The sequence below is a fragment of the Embiotoca jacksoni genome, unplaced genomic scaffold (assembly GCF_022577435.1).
Source record: "Embiotoca jacksoni isolate LCO1_2020_lvr unplaced genomic scaffold, fEmbJac1.0.p SCAF_54, whole genome shotgun sequence".
NCBI lineage: Eukaryota > Metazoa > Chordata > Actinopteri > Embiotocidae > Embiotoca > Embiotoca jacksoni.
The window spans coordinates 712,117-722,746 of NW_027185408.1; the positions used below are offsets into that span (position 1 = coordinate 712,117).

A 10,630-nucleotide genomic window follows, 5' to 3' on the forward strand; every position below is an offset into this window, starting at 1 on the left:
CCGCTCCGCGGTGACCTTCAGGGTCGGAGACGCAGACCCGGTTCTGGTTCCGGTTCTGGTTCCGGTTCCGGGACCCGACTCTGGTCCAATTTGGGGTTTCTCGAACGAAAGGTTTTGATTGCAGGAGAGTGGAAAAAAAAACCAAGAGAGAAAAGGAGGCAGAACGGGATGAAACTGTATGTAGAGTTGCCAAGGAGACGACAGGCAGCAGAGGGAGGGGGAGGGAGGGGGGGAGTTATAGGGGGTTAACCCCCACACCCTGATTTCATTCACAACGCTTCTCCTCTTCGTCCTCAGGAGACACTCGAGGAGACGAAGCCGAGGACGCGGCGCAGGTGAGAGTCCACGTCTCCGTCCGGACGCTCCGACCGGCTGCAGGTGTTGAGAACAACTTCTCTCCGGAGTTTCGGAGAAAAGCAGCGCTGCGGCTTTAAAACGGACATAATTGAGTGTCGATGATCGCCACATCAGCTGCGGCGTCCCGGAGAGGACGGCTGCCTCAGCTGTGCGTCCGTCACGCTCACTTCACTTCTCATTTCTCTTCTGGTTGCAGCTCGCTGGAGCCGGCGCTGAGGAATTATCTGCTGTCAGGGACGCCGGGACGGGGGGCGGGGAGGGGGGGAACCGGAGCTGGACCGGGCGGGGTCGTGTCGGGGCGGGGGGGGCGGCTGAGCCATGCTGTCCGGCGCCGTCCAGATCCTGGCGTTCGCCCTGGCGCTGCTCGGCGTGCTCGGCGCCACCGTGGCCACGATGCTGCCCAACTGGAAGGTGAGCGTGAACGTGTGGTCCAGCGTGGTGACGCCCGTGTCCCAGATGGAGGGTCTCTGGATGGACTGCGTCTGCTACAGCTCGGGCGTCTTCAGCTGCACCGTGAAGAACTCGGTGCTGTCGCTGCCGGCGCACCTGCAGGCCATGCGGGCCGCCATGGTGCTGTCCTGCATGGTGGCGTCGTTCGGGCTCTGCCTCGCCACCCTGGGGCTCAAGTGCACCCGCTGGGGGGGCGGCCGCCGGGCCAAGGGGCACACGGCCGTGGCGGCGGGCGGCTGCTTCGTCCTGGCCAGCCTGCTGTGCCTCGTCCCCGCGTCCTGGTTCACCAACGAGGTCATCACCGCCTTCCTGACCACCGACCTGCCGGACAGCAGTAAGTACCAGCCCGGCGGCGCGCTGTGCGTCACCTTCATCTCCGCCGGCTTCCTCCTGGCCGGAGGCGTCATCTTCTGTTTGTCGTGTCCCGGAAAGAGATCCGGGCGACCGGACGACGCTTCGCCCGACGGACCGCCCCGAGACGAGCGGCGGAGGCGGGAGCCGAAGACCGGACAGAACAACGCCGTCCGGCTGCACGTGGACGAGGTGAAGCGGGAGAAACCGGATCAGGAGACGAAGACGAAGACGAAGCTCTACTCGTCTCCCTCCAAACTCCCCCAGAAAGACATCAAGGACAGCTACAGCCTCCAGGAGTACGTTTAATCCTCACGGCGGAGCACCGCAAATGTGGAGTAATCGGCCGAGGCGGAGAGGAGAAGAGGGGAGGGGGGAGGGGGGAGGAGGGAGGAGGGAGGAGTGATTTTGAAGGGAAATAATTACCAAATGTTGGAAATGACAGATAATGGATTCGGAGTCTCTGCAGGAACCCCGAACACTGAAAACCCTTTAAAAAAAAAAAAAAAAAAAAAAACCTGCCGCAGCTTTTTTTAAACCAAAGGTACGAAGACGAAAACCCGCTGAACACACAAGAAAAGCCATCGTTTCAAAGCTCTACATGCCGTCTGCCTCCCGGGGTTAAGTAGTCTCCAGCAGGGCCGGCCAAAAAGCTTTCTGGGGGCCGTGAACCCCCCTCCCCTCCCCCCAGCCCTCCCACCTACCACCATAGAGGTCCCGATTACAGACAGAAAAAAGAAACAGTTAACCCGACACGTTTTCAGTTCTTTGTGTGTCGTGCTGTTTATTTGATGTTAATGTTTATTTGAGGATTCTGTACCTTTAAGATACGCGCTCTGATTTGTTCTTGAAGCTTTAAAACTTCAAATAGGACCCAGAAAATTAAGAAAGAAAGAAAAGTCCTAAAGTGTCGTACTTCAAGAAAATCTATCGTACATCCAGAATGTAGATCGCTAAGTGCCAAAAATGTAACTTTTTTTATGAATATGAATCACAGCGAGTGTTGAAGGTCTGTGGATTCAACGGCAGCTTTCTGTATTACTTTGCTGACACGTTGGTTTCATACCAGCTCTTTTCGTTGTACGTGAACACCTGAGTTCCACGCGTTAACGTGACCGTTGGTAACGTGAACATCAGTGATGTCACCGTGGAAACCTGAAACTGGACAAACATCCGATTTCGGCTCAAAAAACAGAAAAGCTTCAACACGCCAGCATTTACAGCCGAGTGTTCCTGAGCCCACGCGGTGATTTCCACGACAGAATTGGAGCTGTTATTTAAAAGCAGGGCCCACCTGTGGGCCCAAAGATCACGGCCGTCTAATATTGGTTGCTTGCTTCCATCCTGCTCCGTGAGCATCGCTGTGCTGCGCTGCGTTCGTGTGAATCAGGAACTTTACGTGAATCGTGAGGAAACGTAACCAGAGATTAGCTTTAAAATCCACCTTTGAAATAAAGTCCGAACAAATTTAGTTTTTGGTGCTTTTGAGCACGATGACAAAATCGCAGGGTGTATTTTAATTTATGACCAAGTAGTGCAGAAGAAGACGTGTTTGGGGCCCCCTGCTGGCTGGAGGCCCCTCCGTCCCTCCGTCCCTCCGTCTGCTCTTGGCCGGCCCTGAACTCAGCAGTCGATTGTTTCGTGCATGTCGTCGGTGCTTTTAGATGCTTCCAGCCTAAAGTTAGCGAAAACTGCTGCTGTAGAAATCTGTGACTGAAGTCCTAAAAACATCGCTGAGCCTCTTCAATGTTAAAACGAGTCCAGATCCAAACGCCAGAACGGCGACATCCACTCCGTCTTTTCCTGGAGGTTCGAGGGGGGAGGGAGGGGGGCAGAGCAGCATGGAGAGAGGTAATGATGCTCTTTGCTTTCCCATTATCCTCTCACCACGGTTGGATGCACATACCCCCCCCCCCACACACACACACACCACCACCCCCTCCACCCGCTGCAGCTGTATGGAAAAGGACATGCAGTCATTTTCAGAATGTAACTCCAACTATAATGGAGACCGAGGTGGAGGGGGGGTGGGATGGGGTGGGGGGGTCCACAGTGTTGTGTCAGGCAAAGTGTCCTTTAACCTGAGTGAGCTGTCAATCACGGCTGCCATCGAGGAGACGAGCCGGCCGAGCTGAACGCCCACTCTGCCTCTCAGGAAAAAAACCTGCAAAAAAAACCACCAAGGGAGTGGATTCGATTCGTCAGCGCTGCGGCGGCGTTTCACCGTCCAACCTGACAGACGCAGTCGAGGAGAAAACGAGACTCGTTCAAGCAAAACAAAAACAAAACCTTATGTAAAAAAATCCAAACAGGCAACGACGCTTTCGAATGTTTCTGCAGCTCAAACATCAACGACGTCTGAGATTTGTTTTTAAAAATGAATGTTTGCGAGCAGCATGCTGTCGACCCGAAGACGGATCATCGCACTGTTCACATTTTTAGTTTTATTTCCACTTACAGACTTCGTGTGATTCAAAATTACAGCCGATGCGGCATTAAAAAGGTTTTGTGCCTTTGCATCAAAAAAAATAAAAACCTGGAAAATAATTGAAACGCCATTAAATGTCTGCTATTAGTGACCTTTTGTGTGATGTTTGTTTCCTTTTCACGGATAACTGAACCAGCTGATTCACTTAAAGGAGAATAAATAAATACCAGAAACCTGGAAGGAAACATCGTCAGGAATATTTCAGGAGGAGGCGCTGACATTTCATTTAAATGTTTGGTGCCTGTTAAAGCTGAAATAATTAGTCAATTAATCAACTTGTCAGGTCATTTAGAACTGATTCAGCTCTGAGGTAAATAGATCCCAGATATGAACGATCAATTAATAATAATGATAGAAAAAAAAGGATCAGCGGATTAAATGATGATGAAAACTAAACATCACTCAGTTTGTTTTAATGTCAGAATGTGACCGTTTTTTAGGTTGGTTGATATATTATTTTTTTTATTTTGATAAAATGTACACCGATCACAAGAATTAAGAATCAAATTCAAGCAATCGCCACGATATCTGCAGCTTTCAATTGTGTGTCGTCAGAGTAAATTAGTGTGTAAATTACTGCATATTCAGCAAATAAAAAAATAAAAAAAACTTAGATCCCATTTAACATTCTTAGTCTTTTTCTGTTTGTCTCTACTGTGGTTCTTATTTTCTCTATTTTTACTGAAAAAGATTTTAATTGGTGGTGAAAAAAAAAAAGTTTAAATTGATTGAACAAAGAAGCACGGTGAACAACGGTGAAAGATATAAAGACACGTTTTACAGCAGGTGAACAACATATTGGCTCAAAGTCTCAGAAAATACTGTCGTAAACAATCTGTTATCAGTTCAACTCCACCTCCAACGAGACGATGGTGACGTAGTCGTCACGTCCTGAGACGTCCGCGGATCACGTCGGCCTTTAACTTCAGTCGAGCACAACACGGGAAGGAATTCTGGATTTATAAAACTCGACATTTTTACTTTCTGGCTCATTGTAGAGAAGAATGATCGCTGTTAGAAGTATTTGAAGCTTCATCATTTCCCCTGAACACATAGTTTAAGTTAGTTTAACAGAGCTAAAGCCGTTTTTTGTTTTTGTTTGGGTAAGTCGGTCTCTTCAGGGTTTTGCTTGTTTTTTTTGTGATTGTTTTAATCAAACATTTTTGATTTCACAGCAACTTTTCTCATTAATTACGATGTAACATGGATTTTTTTTTTTTTTTGCGGTAAAATTAGCTAAAATTATAAGTCGAGGGGAAAAAAAACAAAGTTTGTGACTTTAATCTATAATACTTTCATTTTTTATTTTTTTTTAATTGGTATCAAAGTTTGATGTTTTTCTCTGCAGCCATGGGAACAACATGTTTCAAAGCTCAAGTACCCGTAACTCCAACATGTAAGATTACTTTATAAACATACAACATTTGAGTTTTTCTTGGGTTCAGTTTTTCTGGTGGTGATTCATTCATGTTTGGTTGAGATCAGTGTCACTGAGGTTAGCTTGTTGAGATCATTTCATTTCCTACGAACTAACACTTATTTTATTATTATTGTTGTTAAAAATGAACCTGAACATTTTATGAGTCATAAACAAATCATACAATTTCTGGATGAGGAAATATTTGGTAATCTTACAACAGTTAGACGTGTTGATGTGTGCTGATGTTTTAAAACAATATATATCATGAAAGTTTTATACGTGACTTTCACTCTGCAGCCACGGCACCATCGAGTTCCAGAAAGGAAATACCTGAACCTCCTCCACGTAAGACTGGTTTTTAAACATCTAAAATGTCACTTTGTTGTTTGATGATATTTTTGAATACTTGCTTGATAATGTGTCCTGTTTCTGACGGTTCTCCTCAAGGAGTCGGTGACTGTAATATAAAATACAAAGGTGACATCTGCTGTCAAAATAAGAGCTTTACATGCTTTTTAAAATCACATTCATTTAACACAAAAAACAAAGTTCAGTCTCTCAGCTGGAAGTGTGGAGAAAACTCATTTAACATATTAACACCACATTTCCCACAAAACCCCGTCACTTGCTGTTGTTGCGGTTAGCTAGCAGCGGTTTGTTTTGATGGAGAGGAGAAAGGGGGCGGAGCCTCGCTGATTGGAAATGAAGTTATTTTTGGTAAAAAAAGACATTTTATTTTGAAAGTCTGCACGGCTTTCAGCAGAGCTTCTGTTTGACTCGCGAGGTTTTGCGAGCGCCCACAAATGTTGAATCGGCATTAATTATTGTGAGATCAGCATCAATGTTTTACACGTGACTGTTTTACTCTGCAGTACCCGAAGCGTCAAGTTCCAAAAATGAAGAACCCGCAACGCCGACATGTAAGTCTAGTTCATACAAACTTTAAATGTCACATTGTTTGCTGATGATGGTGTTGTTTGTCATAACGTGTCCTGTTTCCGACAGTCGCCCCGGAGCCACGGGGGGGGTGAGTGCTTCCTCATCCATGTTTTTATCAAAACTGTAAAATCAAACTTCAGTCAGAAGTGTGACGTAACGTTTTCTTTCTTGTGATGTGATGTTGTTGTGTTTTTAGAGACAAACAGAATCTTCTGGAGTACCTGAAGAACTACAAACCTCAGATTGAAAGTCAGCAGCTCAGGATTCTTCTTCTTGGGCCGGTTGGAGCTGGAAAATCCAGTTTCCTCAACTCTGTGTCGAGAGTGTTACGAGGCCGAATGTCTGCACGGCCTTCGGTGGATAAAACCTCTGGCAGCTGTTCCACCAACGAGGTCCCGTATGTTCGACTGTTTGTGTCGAGAGACCAGAGAAATGGACCAAATTCGTTAGCTTGCATACGATTATTATTGAATAAAAAACATTTAGGATTTTAAAGAGCTGCAGGTCGAAGTTCTTTTACGGCATGCAGTTCGACTGGCCAAGAGTATGATCATTATTAAAACATTCAAAATGATAAACAGGTAAAAGTCCAGTTGAAAAGATCGCCGACTCGCGGTTTTATGACTCGACCAATCAGTGGAGTTGCAGTTAAATTTGCGTCTGTCCAGACGTAATCTAAAAACTTCACTCAGATAGTTCCCTACGTGTTTTTCTGCGTGTTAACTGCACTTTTCTCCGTGTGCGTTTTTTCAGTACACGACATACAAGATTGAAAAAGACGGCCCGGGGAGTTTTTACCCTTTCGTCTTCAAAGAAATCACCAGCTCGGTTTCAAACGAAGCCGCGACTGTGGACGACATCAATCTGGCTTTAAAGGGACACGTGAAGGACGGTTATCAGGTAACGGCATCAAACATACGTAGAGTCAACGGCAAACTTTCAAGCTTATTTTAAACCTTCCTGAAGAGAATGTTCCAGATATTCATCGCTTACTTTGGACTTTTAAAAATAAATTGTGTGCTGATTATCTCAAATTCAACAATATTTTGAATAAAAATCTGTTTTAAAAAATGCACACCAAAAGTCGACCATAGTTTTACCAGATTTTCGCCTCGTTTTGTAGTTCAACCCTGAATTAAAGTTGTCCGAAGACGACGAGTCGTACGACGACGAAGCGCATCTCCTGGTTTGGGTCGTTCCCGCCCGCGAGAGCTGGAAGTTTGTGGGGAAGTTTCAGGAAATCAGAAACGGAGTCAGCGGCTTAGGTGACTGCTGGAATCATGACGGTAATTATTCCGCAACGGTCTAATAGATCAGACGGCTCCATGAATACGTAATAAAAGATCCTTCAGATCTCACACGTCTCTTCATACAAACTTTTTAAACTGAGGAGACTGATAACTAATAACTGCCCGATTAAAGCTTTCACAATCCTGGCACCGACCAAAGTGGGCTGACCACAACTTTAGCTTTAACTTCAGCAGGGTTAGCCCCCAGTTTGTGTAATTACTCCCCGATTGTGGACTTATTACGGGGCTAAAGGTGCCGGTGTGACACTGGGCTACCGTAAATAGACTTTCGTCCGAGCACACAATTTCTGCTGCTGGCGGCATTTTAATTTTGCTACTTGCACTTAAAGAGATGCTCCAGAGACGCGTCATTCGAGAATGTAAACATTATTTCCAGACATTTAACCCGAGCCAGTAGAAGTGCAACGTGAACGGCATACAGCTCTTGGCTTTGGTTGAACCTGAGTTAATAACGCGTGGATAAAAAAACACCATAGAGAGCTTGAATTCAGTCTGAATTCATGCGACCTGCACTCGGTTTACGTTCTCATAGTTCTGTGTTCATCCGGCAGGCGTCCCCCAGGTGGCGCTCCTCACCAAAATCGATAAGGCCGCTTCTGAAGTCAAACAGGAGTTGGGAGATTTCCTCAAGTCGGAGGATCTTAGGGACACGGTTTGTACAAAGACGGAGAAATATTCAAAATATAAAAAGCAACAATTCTCTGAGCAGTAATTTGTGATTTTTCTAATTGCAGATTAAGTTCTTCGGCTCCGACATGCGTATACCGAGCATCTTCCCTGTGAAGAACTACGTCGAGGAAACTCACCTTGACGATGACACCGATGTGCTGCTCCTGAACGCCCTGGGAACAATCGTCTCCCTGGGAAACAGGTGGATGAAATTAAAAAGCAGCATGAAAGGATATGAAAACAGAAAACAAACTGAAAACGTGAAAAAAGTGATCTTAAATGTTCATCGGGATGTTTAAGAGTCATGTATAAGAATTAATTACGGTTTCATCTGCCAATCACAGAGCAGCGGGACGCCGATTGCAAACTCAAAGAGGCGTCTTCCAAACTCCTTATTACCGTTATTATAATACCTGTTGGGGTTTTTTTTATTAATTAATGGACAAATGATAGAGAAGATATCTCCAAATTATGAGGAAAATCATCTACGAGTGGTGTTCAACCTCATTTCCGAAAAAATTGCCGGCTTTGTTTCTGGACCATGTTTCTATCTGGTTTCTTCTTTGGAGAGTTTTAACCTCCATTTGTGGACGCAGCGATGAACTGTGTTCACAGACGATGGTTTTTACAAGTGTTCCTGAGCCCATGCGGTGATTTCCACTCCAGAATAGTGTTTTTAATGCAGTGCTGCCTGAGGGCCCGAAGATCACCACCATCCAATATTGGTTTTCTCCCTTGATGTGATTTTTTTGTAACACTGATGATGAAATCACAAATTTCTTTGTAATTTTACATTGAGGAAAATGATTCTTGAAGTGTTGCACTATTTGCCCACACAGTCTTTCCCAGACTGGTGAACCTTTCCCTCAGTGTTTTGTTGCTCCTGTTCCAACTGTTTTTGAAACGTGTCGCTGCAGTCAAATTCAAAATGATGATATCGGACTGATATTGATTCAACGATGAATTCTGCATCATATCAAAGAGTGTTTGAAGATAATGTGAAGCCGTCTACCTGAAAGCTGAAGTTGTACCTGAAGTGGACTTTTAACGGGATGATGGACTTGAACAATGTTGTTGTATGTAGCAGGAGTTGAAACAGGCAGTTGATATGAAAGTTATTCATGATGACTTGTCGCATTTATGTCCAGGTTATTGAAAAATTGCATTTTAAGACGTTAATAAAAGAGTTGACACGAAAATTACGAGTGTAAAAGAATTTGTGTTTAATTTTAAATTTAGATTTAGTGAGTGCGTTTGAGTGCAGTGCAGCTGAGTGTATTAGCTGAGAGCTCCAGCAGAGGGCAGCATGTCGTTATTTTCTGTTGGTGCTGGTTTGTGCAGTTTGAGGTTGAATCTTCATCACGTCAGGATTTCACACACAAAAAAAAAAGAGCACAGAACCAGTCAGCGACATTTAAAACTCCTTAATTCAGGTCAAATGTGCCAAATACATTCATGAAGTTCTAAATCTCAAGTAAATGTTCTCACTTGCGTTTCGTCCGAGGTTGTAATCAAACGCTCAAACCCACATGGATAGCAGTGAGTTTCCCAGCATGCCTTGGTGGCGGACAGGAGGCGCGTCGGGCGTGAACACACAGGAACGCAAACATTTGAGACACGTGAAGATTTACGGTGTCTGAAATGTGGAATATAAACATCTAAAATATAACATTGGTCCTTTCGACTCAAGAATTTGACTCTAATTTAAAACTGGACTCATGAAATAAAAGTTTTTGAAGTAATGTACCATTAAACTCAGATTTATAACACGATAAACGGAGTTGGACAAAAGATTTTACACTTATTGGTGTTTCAATAAAAGTAAAGTGAAAAAACATGGCACCTCATGGAGAGTTAGCGCCACCTGCTGTTCACCTCGATGAGCCAACTCTTCGTATTCACGTAACGGGAGTGGAGGCTTTTTATTGAGCAGATTTTCTCCAAATTTGGCTAAAATTATTTTTGATATTGATTAATCTCAGTTATTTTTCTCTTTGATTAATCCATTGATCATTCGGTGATAAAAACAAGTAAAACAACAGCAACTGACAAATTTAATCTTGATTGATTGTGCTGTTCGGATGATTAACTGGAATATAACCAAAACTTCAAACTGTTGGAAACCACAAAAATAGGCATCAAATTTTCCCCAAATTTGCACAAAGCGTTTTTACACACCTGTAAAATAAATAAATAAATAAAAGGCCAATTCTCCTGAGAAACTCTAAATCTAAATAAAATTGTTCTTGATGACAAGTTTTTTAAAATGACTGAATGAAAAGAGGCGTTAATGTTTCGGTCCCTGAACGTCCGGTGTCCGTCCGGTGTCCGTCCTCTCCGCAGCAGAGCGAGTGTTTCTGAGAGCTGCTGCTGCTTTCTGACCCAGTTTCCCTGCTCGACTTGACTGGGTTGTTTCCAGTGCTGCTGTGGGAGCACCCTCCCCCCCCCCGCCCCTCCTCCTCCTCCTCCTCATCCTCCCCCCCCCCCCCCCCCCCACCTTCACACAAATAGCCGAGGGGAGGTGTCCCTCTTCATTCTGCTGTAACGTACGTCGTGTCCTCCAACTGTGGAGGTATTTTTTTTATCCGATCCAGGACGCTGCCTAAAACCTCGTTACCGTCCCGGGAGCACCGACGCATCGTCTCC

The 10,630-nt window shown here is 44.9% G+C and overlaps 1 protein-coding gene and 1 long non-coding RNA gene across 2 annotated transcripts; both read left to right on the forward strand.

The window, feature by feature from the left end:
- Positions 1-673: 673 nt before the first annotated feature.
- On the forward strand, positions 674-4,426 carry LOC138212292 (claudin-20-like). Its single transcript, XM_069172595.1, has one exon. It carries the CDS (start codon positions 676-678, stop codon positions 1,465-1,467), a length of 792 nt encoding a protein of 263 aa, XP_069028696.1. The 5' UTR covers positions 674-675; the 3' UTR covers positions 1,468-4,426.
- Positions 4,427-5,002: 576 nt separating this feature from the next.
- On the forward strand, positions 5,003-6,093 carry LOC138212283 (uncharacterized). The gene is made up of 3 exons (XR_011179425.1): positions 5,003-5,411; positions 5,939-5,986; positions 6,072-6,093. It is a non-coding gene; the product is annotated as an uncharacterized lncRNA (long non-coding RNA).
- The last annotated feature ends 4,537 nt before the right edge of the window (positions 6,094-10,630 follow it).

Coding starts and splice junctions, on each gene's coding strand:
- LOC138212292 (XM_069172595.1), top strand. CDS start 676: ATGCTGTCCGGCGCCGTCCAGATCCTGGCGTTCGCCCTGGCGCTGCTC.